Below are 15,000 nucleotides of genomic sequence, written 5' to 3'. Positions count from 1 at the left end.
GAGGCCAAAACAAACCCGGGTCTGTCTTCGGGAGTGATGAAGGCTGCCGTGGCAACGCAAGGTCTGTTGTTCTACTCTTCAGAACACATGACCCCGTTCACGTCGTTCTTGTCTAACTGTGCCCCCTACCAGAACTAATGCATCCAGGAGGAGGCTGGCACCCGCGGCTTCTATAGCACAGGCTTTCTTTGGCAGGAAGGGATGCTCTTCTACACTAACAAGGGAATTAACCACCGACTGTAGGTTTAGGCTGAATATAAACCCTAATTTGCCTTTCGACAATAACAAGGACTGACATCTACTGTATTTTGTATGTAGCAATAGCTTACAAGGTAGCTACTTGTATAATGTAACTGACAGTGTGTATATGTTAGCTAAATTAGTTGTTTGTGGATACGCGGTTAAAAACGAAAACAATAGCGGTGGACACCAAAACGTTATTGAATCTATTTCTTTTGAGTTTGGAGGACTATTTCAGCCAAGTCTTAAACGTTCCACCTCTAAGGCGAAATATAATCCCTTGGTTGCCTTTCTGCAATATTGGGGAGTGGCAACTTCTGTAGATTTAGGCTACATGGACCCATAAATTGCCTTTCTGTAATAACAAAGGAAGGAAGAGATACTGCAGGTATAGCCTAGCTAAAAAGATTTTTTACATTTCATGAAAATGTTAGACTACAACTGAAAAAAAGCTTTCAGTTGAACGGAAGTCATATATATTTACATTCAATTATCTTATTTATAGTTTGAAGAATATCCCCAAAAATATGTTAACCAGTATCAGTTTTTATCACACTTAAAACTGATTTCAGACCACATCCCAATACTATGACATTCTCATTGAGAAACTTCAGACTCACCCTCGCCTGCATGTGACGTGGTTCCCGCCTCGCTGAGCGGAGCTTCCACTGAAGGGGTAGCTGTTGACATGAGGGATTGGCCGAGGTTGCTGTTTGACTCGTTACAGAAAATATCTGATTGGTTGTTGCTGGTGCCGGGGGCAGACTTTGGGGCACATTCTTCATCTGTCTCTTTCTTCTGAACGTCTAAGAAGAGAAAGAGAGTAAAGTGTAAAAATGGAGAAAGGAGGATAAGTTTGTATGAGTGTGCTTGGAGTATTGTGTCTCAGCTTTAGAGGAGGGGTATGGTTGTAGTCGGTCCCCACCTAATAGACAAGATACTAACCCATAAATTAACTTATTGCATTTGAGTTGTGCCAAAGGTGTCTTGACATGTTCCCAATTCATGTGTACAAATCGGTTGGTAACGAGACCTTGCTGAACAATGAAGAAATCTTAAACGTCACATTAAGTCAAGCCATACTTTCCCCCTCAAAGCTAATCCTTGTGCCATCAGGACTCCATCCTCTTGCATTCATTTACTAGGTTCTATGAAGACCCTCATTTCCTGTCACTGAGGGAGCTGTAAGAGCCAACAGGCTTTGAGCGTTCAGACTGGACGAGACAATCGTTGGGCCAAACAAACATTAGTCCTCAGCTTTCTACAGGTCAATGGAAGGAATTGAGAAGGTTGTGTAGCCTCTATTTGTGGGCTGGAGAAACCACTGCCTAGGCCCCGGAGTTAAAAGAAGAAGAAGAAAAGGAAGAAGAATCAGAGGACAGCAGTGTTTAAGCAGCAATGACAGCCATGACAGTTTTCGAGAATAATTGGAATTCTTCTACACGCTTGGTTAACAAGCAAATGCAATTATTAACCAAAAATGAGTGGTTCCTATGGCTGGCTCCAGGGAATCATTTTTGTCCTCCTTTTTTTCAAAGAAACAATCACAAAAAGACCAGAAACTGGTGTGAACTTGCTTGGTGCCAGGAATCAAGATTAAATAATGCAATAATGCAAACCCTGATACCACCAACAAAAAATTAATCGCTAGAAGTTGTGATTTATATATTTGAAAATAATTATGAAAAAATAGTGGGCAATTCATAACCTGCAGGCTGTGACCATAACTCCATAGTTCTGATAATGTGCTATGAGAATGATAGAATTTGGGATTCATATGTTCTATATGAATTGTTATTTCATGGACTTCAAGAACGATTTCCATCATCTCCAAATACTTACAGTTTATGTTTGCAATGCATGATATTTTACTGATTGTCAAATTATCAAATTATTTATAATGTTTGCATTTGGCCATACACATGTGTATTGTTTAACATTTTGCTGAAGTTTTCCAATCTCCATCTTACTAGTCAAAGTCAGTAAGTAAGAAGCGCAGACACTTCAAAGAGTCTGTATCCCCTTAACAGCAACACCAAGGATAGTCCAACAAACACACACACACACACACACACACACACACACACACACACACACACACACACGCACACTTGAGACACAAGGCCAGCCATCTCTCAAAAGTACACGGACAGACACACATTCAATTGAGGGCCAAGGGCATCATTTTGCAAAACCACACACAAGACACACACACACAAAACACAAACACACACACACACTACTGTAAGGACCTACCTGCAAAACATTTGGAGCATCGATTCAGGGTTTTGCCCGACCTGTTAACATAACAGAGATCGGGAGAAAACAATCAATTAATAAAATAACAACAGTGCAACAAAGAATGACCCAAAATACTTCAGGTGTACTGCTGGGGGAAGGCCAATTCAACAATGCTGTGAGTGCTTGGCTCCTGTCCTGCCTCTCTCTGCGAGGGTGCCAGTGGAGGGTGCATGAGGAGCGTGACGGTCGCTGCCATCACTCACATTCTATTTATTTTGGGAACTGTGCTGGGCGCCCTTGTCCTCGTTTTGAAATCCCACCGTCTAGCGGTCCAACCTCTAGCAGTCCACAACTCGAGCAGGTGAATGTCTAGCACGCCACCCTATAGCTGTCCAACTGCTATCAGTCCACCCACTGCTAGCAGTCCAACTGCTATCAGTCCACCCACTACCAGTCCACCTCTGTCTACCTGTTGAACCGATAGCTGTCCTTGTCCCCTCACTACAGGGCTGATTATGGTTCCACGTTGACGCATTGCAAGGACCACACGGACACTTCGACGCAGTCGTGAACCTGGTTTGGTTCTGCGTTGGGTTTTGCATAATCAGCCCTTTTCAGTTCTTCCACCGCTAGCAGTCCAATCGCTAGCAGTCCACCCTCTTGGAGAGACCCTCTGTCTCCCCACTGTCTGCCTGTCTGTCGATCTCCATCCATCTCTGCTTTGGTACTTGCGTCTGTCTACAAGTGAGGCAATCTGACAAGCCGTCTGTCTGTTGATCTGTATCCATGTCTGTATTTTTATGTCTGTCGGCAAGCGTCTAGCCGTCTGTCCGTCTCCCCGTCTGCTTGTCTCAATGTCCTAGCCCTATGGCGGTCTCTAGTTCCTCCCGCCAGCCATGCAGCAGGGCTGTTCATAATGTAAATAAACCAATAGAGCCTCTCTAATTCTCCCAAAGCACACTGTGTCTTGCTTTACACTTTCCATGCAAGGGAGCATCAGAGAGCAGCTGATGTGATTTGGAATTTAAACTGGATTCAAGCAGTAGCAAAACGATTTGCCTTGTATTACCAAAGCCTGCTGCCTAATTAGGTTTTCTGATGTAGCGCGGAGGTAAGATCTTTTCACTTTGATCTAGACAAATCAAATCCAAGTCGAAGAAGAAGAAAAAAATCTAACGATTTTGCATCACACCAAATGACAGCACTGGTTAATACTGCTGTCACGGTGTGGGTATGTGTTTGACACAGTTATAGCGTTATCAACCAGTACTCTGTGGATGAGTGCATTACAGTTACAGCAAGATTAACCAGTACTGTGTGGATGGGTTAGTCCTCCACACCAGGACTGTTTGATGGGTTAGTCCTCCTCACACAGTGACAGCAGTATTAACCAGTACATTGTGGATGGGTTAGTCCTCCTCACACATTGGCAGCAGTATTAACCAGTACATTGTGGATGGGTTAGTCCTCCTCAGACAGTGACAGCAGTATTAACCAGTACATTGTGGATGGGTTAGTCCTCCTCACACAGTGGCAGCAGTATTAACCAGTACATTGTGGATGGGTTAGTCCTCCTCACACAGTGGCAGCAATATTAACCAGTACATTGTGGATGGGTTAGTCCTCCTCACACAGTGGCAGCAGTATTAACTAGTAGTGTGGAGGGGCTTGTCCATCTAATACTGACAGCAGTATTAACCAATAAAGTCTGGATGGGTGTTTTTCTACAGATGAAGCAGTATTAGCCAGTATTGTCTGGATGGGTGTGTCCTCCCGACACAGAAGCAGTATTAACCACTTCTGTGTGTTGACTGAGGAAGGGCCTATTGGATCTCTATGGGTTTAAGGGGGTTTAGTGTGCCTACAGACAGGAAGCTCTGTGAGCCGAGCTTGCCCCTGGATTCAGAGCCCACGTGCTTACCCTGTAGGATGCGTGTGAAGAAGGCCACGTGTGGTTGCTAGGCTACCAGAGTAAACTGTATTACTTTTCTGGCTATTTTCACAAATCTGCTTATTATACATAAGGAAATAGTGAGAAAAGCCATAATTATGATAAAGCATAGTACCATGTTCAAATAATATAACATAGCATATTATTGATAGCGCATATATTTGGTACGTTTGATTCGTACCTTTTGAATATGATTGCCAACCTTCCCCACTCCCCTACTGCTCAGGGTTTACATTATTCACGTTGTGCCGTACCCGAGTACACTTGCGTATCTACACACTCCGATACAGTAGGTGGCGGTATGCACCTAGTTGGTTTGCGAAAGGCTGTAAAAACAAAGAAGAATACATGTGTAAGTTGTTTATGTTGTAGCACGCCGATTGCATTTTTCCAAGTCCTTACAATGGACTAGACCTTTGCACTATGCATTATATTATCGATATGCAGGGAGACGATATCAAGAACCCCCCGTCTCCTTGCCTTTCTACTTTACCAGCTATTGCCGTACAGTTCAGAGGATGAGATTGGCGAGGGTTACGTGCATACAAATAAGCAGAATAGCAGTTCACCTCCATGTTTTGTTAGTTTGTTTCCTCACCTGATGCAAACCATACCAAAGTACACATGAAACCCGCCAGGGTATGGTACTCAGGGTGTGTGGGCGTAGCTAGTTCTGGCTCCCTATCAGTTGTCGCGGTCCAACGAAACACACGTAAACTGATAGGCGTTCAATTTAAGATCTTCCATCTCAAACACACACTCGGCAAAGTTCATTTTGGTTGACAACTGTTGGTACACTCTTGGTATTCTCTTACATCTGTATGACAGGCTTTACATCCTACATCAGGGAGCACCAGAAAAGAGTTGAACCATTCCGCCAAACTAAATTGTATTAGCATTTCATGCAATAAATGTTTAAATCTAGGACATGAGTGATCCCTGAGAGAACTGGACATGGGGTTCAAGTGTACTCCGAATCTGGGCCTGGGTCCCTGAAAAGCACCCTTATATTGAATACATGATACCTTCAGCTTTACCTGAGGACATGGGGCATTGAATCCAGTACCTTCCAGCAGGGTGTTGAAGACACCCAGTTGTGGGTCACAACTGAACAATGAGTTTTCTATTGAAATGATGAGGGGTGTAGAGGCATTTTTACACTGCCAAACCGGTACAGTCGTGGCTTGGCACGCCCTGCAATTTCACTAAATTGCCTGTGTAAAACCGAGGGGGTAAAATCCGCCTTCTCCGAATGCTTTTTTTTTGTGAGTAGGCTACAAACAGGATCAACTATTAACAAGTGCAAAAACGCCGACATTCTTTATTTTTCTGACCACTTGTTTTTTTATCCCGACAAAAGCCTCTTAAGGAAAGTACCTCTGGTACTTTCTCGTAGATCGCACAATCTTTCCCCGTTTTCGTTAAATGAGACTGAATCACCTTCTCTCCAGTGATGGTCAGCAGCTCGCATATTTCACCGTCTCTCCAGTTAGAACTACTCATGTTGATATCGCTGCGTTGTCTCTGTTGTAGAGACAACGCAGAAACACCTCTCCCGCCCCTGGAACCGCAAAGCTGTCTAATCGCACTTAGATGAAAATGAACCCCCCAATATGTGTAGGATCCAAGAGGGTAAATTTGGGTGCGAAATCAAGGTGGTATATTACTGTACCTCGGTCAGTGTAAACGTGCGGACCATGCCGGGAAAAAGGTGGGCATAAGATGGGCATATTTGGCAGTGTTACAACGTTTTATAATGGGTATACGAGAGGCATTTGGGTATCAAATCCTAATAAAATACATTTTGACATAAAATGCCACCAAATTAAAATAACGCATTAAACCACATAATAAGGTGGCTTGCTGATGACATTGTCCTCATTTATCACACATACAATCATACCAAATTATACAACTGTAGTTTGTCCTGAAAATCGTAAAACGACCCTTACAGAAGAATTATTCAGACTCAGAAGATCTTCCCCTTATAATTGCATTTGTTAAATAACAAACGTAAGCTTTCTGACCAACAAAAGAAAGCCACATGCATTCAGACTTACAAACCGAGAAGAGAGAACACACCACAAGTTAGATCACAAGTAGTCTCCTCTTAAGTGAATAGAAGATGAAAATATAAATGAACTTAAAAATGCAAAAGCCATATGATGACTAGCGAGAATGACAGGCCAATTTGCAATTAAATGGCTTTTCTTATATATTAAACTAAGTAACTAGACATTTAAGAAACTAAACATCCTCCAGATACACAAATCTTTAAAGGACCGGAAAGGTGCAACAATGTTGTTTTTCTTATTCCCAATGTAATGACCAAACACTCTAATATATTTTATCTCCTGCAGTTATTGTCTGGGCAGATAAAAAGAGAGAAGACACCTTACCTTTGAGCCTAATAACTTATAATGTGGTCCAGAATGCACTTAAGCCTTCCACTCTTCTTGGAACATAACCCACCATGGTCAGATGGTGGTTAGCAGATAGCCAGATGGACAGGGGGTTAGTTAACTTCCTCTGCCTGGCAGAGCAATGTAGTGAACGGCTTCTGTGTCTGGTTTTAATGTGCTGATGGACAACAATGGAAGTCAATGCTACAAAAGGCAGCCCTCTCTGTCACTTAAACACAGTATTTCCCGGAGCAACGCGTTGTCATTTTTTAGACAATTTTGCCTGTCAGATTAGATACTAGGCAAGAGAGGGATAAAATACATTGAATACAGCCTGCCTTGTACATTGTGATAAACGTTAAGCCGATATAAACTTAGCTCAGCAAAATATGGTCAAATATTAATTTTATTTAGACATTAAGATTCCGGCCGGGTGTACTCCTCCCTTAAGGCAAGAGTAGAAATTAAGCAACAAGATGAAAATAAGGGCAAAAACATGTTTTTCCTTCTACTTTCACTTATTCCCCTCTTAGTTTCCCTTCCCTTCCTTCCCTATGAGCCAATCACATCAACCGTCCTCAGGGGAGGAAAACAAAGCAGGTACGGGGGATTAATCTGACGCCTCTGGCTAGATGTCAGCCACAATTAAGGCTTAGGAGTGAGAGAGGATGCAGCATGGCTAGAAGAACACCCAGAACCACTGCAATATGCCTCCTAACTAACTAACAAATACATCTACGCATTGACAAAATGAGACCAATGTGTTGAAAATTGACCTACGCCTAGTGTGCAGGGACATACTTTATGCTAAATATAAGGTATGTCAGCTCTACAGCTCTTTGATTAAAATAAATTACATACTGTACCTTAACCATTACAACATAAATCCTAAGTCTAGCAAATTACATGAAAAGGGAAGAAGTACATTTTATTACGGCCAAATGTATTATTTTTTTCAAAAACATATTCTTCTGACAAAATGCATAGCAATATTTGAAACTACTGGCCTTTTTACATCATACAATAATGGCCATGCTTGATGGTATGGCGGAGAATGCTTTCCCATTACAACAGGCAGGGCTACCCACTTGAAGGTGTGTCTTTAACTGCTGACATCTTGTCTTGAGTTGATGATACAACAACACAAACACTTACTGTAGCCTATTTAGTTTTATATTAGAGCCTACTGTCGAATGTGTTTGATTAGTTTAGGAGACGATTTATATACTTGGTTAGTTTCAGACAGACAGAACACACACAATAATATCCCAAATGATAAATTAAGTTTGACGTCTAATATTCCCCCCCGTCTAAGCTTCTTTATCTCAATAGCTCATTGAGAGACGATTTATTTCAGATTAGTCTTGTTTACACATTGGACAATGTTTCATACATATTTCCCCAGTGCCAGGAAAACGTGTTTAAAATCAATATCAGCGATCTAATAGTGAGAAAGATTGTCCAATATCCAGTCTTTAAACCAAGAAATATCTGAAATAAATCTGTCATTTGTCAACAAGCTCATAGCGTTATACTAAAATCACAGCGATATGCTTCTATCTAAACCTTCATTACCCTTTTTAAGTACAAGGCTTAAATGGTTATTGGAACGATCTCATAATAACGAATCGAGATGCATCTCTGACACGTAGTTATTGTATTTTTATACGTCTATATTCCAAAAAATGGAGAGACAATTTCTCACTCAGCAAGCAGGGGTTGACGTTGATGCAACCCGATTGGAGGCTGGACAGGTGCGCATTGGCCTGACCTGGGAGACGGTGCCTCTCGGGGCGTCGGTACATTTGAACTGGTAATGGAAACGTAAATCAGCGCGGTATGGTTTGACTAGGAGCGGCCAAAAGCGCTGATGGAAATTGCCATACAATGGCGACATAACTATGACGCAAAGATCCAACAAGTGAATTGATCTTTAGCACATGGCGGCCCCATAACGAAAAACAAGATAAAAGGAAATTCTCTTATGAAGTGATTCTGAATCAACAGGGATATTCTGCACAACATAGCTAGTTCTATGGTTTAAACTAAGTCGCTGCGAATTTAGAGCTGCCCTTAAAGTGATAAGCTTTCTTAGGCATCTGACCTATTATCCAATTATTTACTATGATAGTCCTACAGATATAGGATCATACCAAAATAGTATTGTAGTGTCATACAAACAGTAGACCTTTAACTGTTCGGAGACATCCCCTACCAGCTACTGAGAAATACACTAATTGAATGGAATTGAATGAAATTTTAAATAAAAGCTGTTGGCCTATTAGTGTGACAAAAAAGACTTAACATCAAAGTGCAAGGCTTACTTATAGGTCTACATAAAGCTAAAAGCTATGAATAAATAATGAAGCCATACAAGTTAATATCCTTAAGATGTGTAATTGAGGTTAAACTGGAATGACCCCAGTGTACCCCTACAGTACACATCACTAGCGCATGCTACTTAATTTCAATTAGATTGACGTGGCACATACTTATTGCATACCATTAAAGATATTGTTGCTTCAAGCTTCTAGAAAACCACTACTCATGTGTTATTGTCAGTTTGAAATGTGCTATGAAATGGACATGGAATACTTCAAGGTTTCAAGAGGCGGATAAAGGCTTTTCGAGCACATTGACAAGCAGACTGTGCAGATGTATCCTACTTTTAACCAGAAGTCTGTGTTCTGACAGATTTGAGTTCAGCAGCCAAAAGCCTTACTTAATAACAAGGCTTACTTTTGAAAGTTCATCCCATAGACATTAAAAATAGATATTCCGAGCCAACGCAGAATACAATTGTTCAGACCAACCAACCACTGCCAACCGACTTAAAAGTAGCCTCTGACTTTATTTTGCACTCACACTACACGGGAGAAACTAAAGGGTGCTCACGATTTTAGATGGTTAAAAGGACCAAGTCTGGTTTAAAACACGAGTATTCATCCACTGGGAATTCATGCAAGGGCTTTATCAAAAGGTGTTTATTAAAGTTAGTCCCATGTGACATGAGTTAGAGAAACAGGATAGAGCCATAAGTAGAGATCGGGTTGATCACAGTGTACACATGGCACTGGCTCTTGGGATAATAAAGCAAATCTGTAATTTAACCCATTTCCAAGTTGATATACAAACCACTTTTTTTTATTACATGTTTTTAAGCTACAGCTGCCTGCACTACCAGTCTGTCAAACACAGACCATATGCATGGGTTTAGCTGGGAATGGTGTGTTCCAATACTGTAGGCTTAAATATATTAAAATACTACCTGCAATGTCATTCATCACAATTGCGGAAATACCATTGCTTAGGGTCTAGCCTTAATCTAAAGCACGCAAAGATAGACACAGATGGATATCCCAAATCAAAATCCTGATCCAAATATCTGAAACAACAGGGATAGAATATGCTTTAAGCATTAATCATAAATATCATAAAATTAATCATCATCATAAATAACCCAAGAATTGTATTAATACAAGCTGTGGAGAATTGCAATTAATATCAGTTTTGTCAAGAAATCGAAACATAGACTATGGGAAAATGTGTTTGTTTTCAAGGAAAAGGGTGTCCTAAATAACTGATACCATCTACCACATACACCTGTCCACCTAGGTTAGCAGCCACATAGCTGCGAGCTAACGCTACACAACAATGGGGAGGGGGTCGTTGTTACACAACTGAAACAAGGAAAGCTGCTCATCCTTCCGTGAGCTGCTAACATAAACGGCTAGCACTACGGACAGCTCACTGTGAAGCCAGATATGTCAAAGTAGCCATTTTAAATGTTATTCGCCTTACCCCCAGAACCCACAGGGGCAGCGTGGGGGTATAGCGGTACTGGGAGGCTTGCTGCGTTCGCTCCCCGTGTCCCCCATGTCGGCGTCGGGTGTGAGGCTATCCGCTGTGGCAGGCGATCCGGGGACGGGGCTTAGGGCCTCGGTTTGATATTTTGTTTAGATCCGTTGTATTTAGTAACGCAGAGGCAATAATCCGAGATGTTGGTCGCTTTATACGGGGCAACAGATGAAGAAGAATTCACCAACTTAAAGTCAAAGGTGATATTTCCGATTAACGGATTTATTTAGTAGTAAAAGTACGGTGAGTTAGTGAAGCTACGGCTGACTGGTGGCTTGCTGAGCTGATCAGCTGGCGTGCAGAGTGAACCAATGTAGCCAAAAAATAGGGGTGTGATGTAAAAAACAAATATAGTTCAAAACAAACAAGACGATTCTCTATCTGATAAGCAGTTCAGTTGTATATATAGGCAATATATTATAACTTATATTTTATTTTTTACAAAACGCTTAAACGTTTACTTTACACTAGTCGTTTGGTTCGGGATGTATATGGTATAACCCAGTCAATTCCTTCCAACATTTGCACTGAGGGGAAAACAGATGCACTCGACAGCGGCTTTACTATAAGTTCATGGTGTGCTATTTGTTGAAGTAAATAAAAAAGTAAGTATTAAAGGATAAAGGAGATTAAAATTAATTAAATTAAAATAAATATAACATTTATTAAAAAGGTCTGCATTTAATAAATTGTGTTCATTTATTGTATTCATAAAACATGTCTTCTAAAGCTGGGGTAGGCCATTTATTTTAGAAGCCTTTTTTATCATATTTGTTAATATAATCATTCTTGTCACTCACTACCGGGAGAACTCACTGACACGCCTGAACCCCATCCCCTCCAACCTGGTCAAGGCCTGGCTGCCTCACACCTTCACCTCACTTATCATTGCAGTAATAAACTCCTGCCTGTCTACTGGCTCTATTCCACATTTGCTCACCCTTGCTGCTGTCACCTACATCTTCCAAAAACCTGGCTGACACTGCATCCCTTACAATTTCAGACGCATCTCCAACCTCACAAATTTTTTCCAGCAATTCTACTATGTGTACTCTCCTCACAACTCAAAACCTACCTGGCCTTCTATCTCCTGTATGATCCTTTTCAATACCATTTCAGATCTTCCCACAGCAGTGAAAGAGCCCTCGTGTAACAACCTCTTCCTCTCCTCAGAATCCTGCTCCCTCAGCGAGGGAGCAGGATTCACCTTCTCCTGTTAGACCTAACTGCTGCTTTTGACACCATCATGTCTCCCCCGACTTGAGACCTCCCTTAGCATCACTGGCAACACCCTTGCCTGGTTCAAGTTGTATAATCGTACGCTAAGTCCCCTTTATTCTCGTTAGTTTCTTTCTTTCTAATGAATTAGTAGCAGGTAACACCACGTTAACTTGCTGGGGGAGTGTGTGTGGGTGAGGGTGTTTCAGCAGCCTCACTGAGCCTGATTGGGCTCCGGGGCTGCACAGCTATTGTACATTGAGTTATCAGTGTACACAGGTAAAAACAGCCATCAACACACACACACTCAGGAAGAGATCTACTGCTTGGCAGCATGGAGCGACATTGTCCTGTATCATTGTCTGCAACTTTTACAATAAACCAGATTTTTAACAGCACCAACCTTGTCTGGAGGAGCCTAGTTAAAGTCACCTAGCTTGAGTGTGGCAGCCACCTGGTAAGTGCGAGAGAGCAAGCACTATCTGTCTGTGTTTTAACATTGTTAGAAACATTTGGGATATTGTTTATACGCAACTCAAACAAATCCAGAACATTGTATTTTTTCTGGATTGTTCTGGACAGCTGAAATGTTACATATTATACCTCTCATATTACATAATTAACTCTATGTCATTCTTAATGTTATCCATGCAGTAATCCAATTCCCATCCAATTTCCTTTTAGTTTTTATTATGTTATCTTGTTCTTGCTTTAAAGTGTAGTGTATATTTTGAGAAGTGCCATTGAAAATGAATATATTATTGTATAAGAATTATATTTTAGTGTCATACCTACACAGGTATTAATTATATATTATTATTATATTATCTAACACATGTATGCTATATTATTATATTAATATGTAACTGCACATTCCAGCCAATCTTATTTTTGAGTTATTTATTGAGAACAGATGATTCACCAATGCAATTGCATTTCTCCCTCTTCACTTTCATTGATGGATGAATAATGCTGCAAAATTGAGTCAGATGCTGTTGTCCCTTTGTCCCCCAATCAACCCCCAGCACCAAACACATGCTTCTCCAGACTACTTGACAACCTGATTTCCTCTAAGGGACATAACATCATGGTACCCCTGAAGAGGTATAAATTGTTCATTCAAAATCACAGCTAGATTGCACAGCTTCAAATAGTACCATAATAGCGACAAGCAATCAAAGCGCATGTGCGTGTGTGTGTGTGTGTGTGTGTGTGTGTGTGTGTCTGTCTGTCTGTCTGTCTGTCTGTCTGTCTGTCTGTCTGTCTGTCTGTGTTAATATCATCCTGCACTTTATAAATGCAATTGATAATTAACGTTCATTAACCTGACCTTTTGGTCCAAATATCTTCACAGAAATTGATTCTCCTGTCATCAAAAAAAAAAATGAAATTCACCTTGCAATGACTTTTGGAAGAAATCTGAAAAAAAAAACGTTACTTCTGTGAGAATAGCCCTCAGCAAAGCAGGGCTGGTAACCAGTAGCTGCTGAACTCCACAGGGGGGAAGGAATGAATGGGTCCAGGGTGGAAGGATCATAGATGGCTGTTAGTTCATGAGCTACTAAGACGCAGCACAGAGGGATCCTAGACTCCCTTCAAAGCAGCCCTTCCGGGCTCAAGCCGCCAAGCATTGCGGCCATGCCTTTTCCAATATCTTTGATACTCGCTCGTGCATATTTCAAGTGGTTTAGCATTATGACCTGGGTTGAATGGTTCCATTTGGATATGACCTTATCGTCTGCTATTTAATCCCAACCTACACACGGAGCTGAGAGTAGGCACCTGTTTAGCCCACGATGTGAGAGAGAGAGTGGAGCGGTTGCCGCTTCCCCAACCGCTGCCTTGGTCCACCCTCAGGCCTGGCAGTCCTCCAGAGAATCGCAGAGTCCCTACTTCAAAAGATCTCCCCCTTCTCCTCCTCTTCCTCCTTTCATACCCTGCGCACCACCCCCTCTCTCCACCATCCCTCCCTCGCTCTGAGATAAACATGAGAACTTAACAAATTAATGAGATGCCTGATCAAAGATGGCTGAGGAACCGGGGCGTGGTTAAAAACCCACAGAGCAGTTGCAGTCTCGCGAATTGCGTGTAGATGACAGATTGTCCCTCGACACGCACGCCGATTCTCTGTCATGTATGAAGTTCTTTCTATTTCACGTTTGACAGGTCATAAAGGCACATATCTCCTGGCTTTTTGTGCATGTGTGCGCGTGTGTGTGTGTGTGTGTGTGTGTGTGTGTGTGTGTGTGTGTGTGTGTGTGTGTGTTGAGCAGGCACGTTGTGCTGTGTTGCAGGGTCTTTGATCCTCAGTGTAGGGGGACAGTGTGAAGACCCCCTCATGAACAACACAAAAGAAGCGTTGAGGCCTGTGAGTCAAACAAGTTCCTTTCTTCCACAAGGGCAAACACCTTCACAATCTTTCACATCCATGACCTCTAAATGTACCATGATGCCATGTTTTTCTTTGTTTTTATCCACCTTGTTTGAAGAAAAATTTAGACAGAATTTCACGCTGCCACAGCTGCCTCTAAGCAAGCCTATTAACGTAATGTTGTTAGAAAAAAACGTTATCTTCATTTTGGAAATGTAGACATGACAAAAATAGCATGAATACTGAAGTACAGATAGAAGCCAACATATTTTAATGTAGTCCACCACTGTAACATTAAATTGAGGCTTTTATGATAAATCAATAAATGAAATTGCTTAAATAAACACCTTGCAGGAGAACCATTCCTCTCGGTTATTTCTAGTAAAAAACATCAACTCTGTTCCCGGGAAAACGTTATACCATTGATCAATGAAGTCAAAGGTCCGACTTTTCTCAAATTTCTCTGCGGAAAACTGGGTTGTTGTTGCCGACCGGCATTTGAGAGCTCTCCTATATTGGTAAAACCTGAGCATGACAGAACACCTTCAACCGTTTAGTCGTTCTTTGACTCTAACCGATAACGGATAGTATGTCATCGTACAGCCGGTTCAAGATGTCAATAAACTCAAACCCTGAACACCAGATGTTGATTGGGGTCCGGCTGCGCTTCTGCACTACTTGTTGGTATCGATACAGGCAATTCAAGGCTGCTAATATGA

General features: G+C 41.6%; 1 protein-coding gene across 1 annotated transcript in view; it reads right to left on the bottom strand.

Annotated features, from left to right (window-relative positions):
* The window catches only part of LOC307075655 (AN1-type zinc finger protein 3 homolog), a gene marked incomplete at its 3' end in the record, with an annotated part of 19,533 nt that extends 8,593 nt beyond the window's left edge, over positions 1 to 10,940 (bottom strand). Inside the window, exons 1-3 of the mRNA XM_079736314.1 lie at positions 10,636 to 10,940; positions 2,497 to 2,537; positions 861 to 1,046 (exon numbers count right to left, since the gene is read on the bottom strand). Of these exons, the coding sequence (XP_079592440.1) occupies positions 861 to 1,046; positions 2,497 to 2,537; positions 10,636 to 10,712 (304 nt within the window). The 5' untranslated portion in view covers positions 10,713 to 10,940. The remainder of the gene's footprint in view (positions 1 to 860; positions 1,047 to 2,496; positions 2,538 to 10,635) is intronic.
* Between the last annotated feature and the right edge of the window lie 4,060 nt (positions 10,941 to 15,000).

This window comes from Pollachius pollachius (genome assembly GCF_949987615.1).
Source record: "Pollachius pollachius genome assembly, chromosome: 5".
NCBI lineage: Eukaryota > Metazoa > Chordata > Actinopteri > Gadiformes > Gadidae > Pollachius > Pollachius pollachius.
This window is presented reverse-complemented; position numbering and strand designations above follow the sequence as displayed.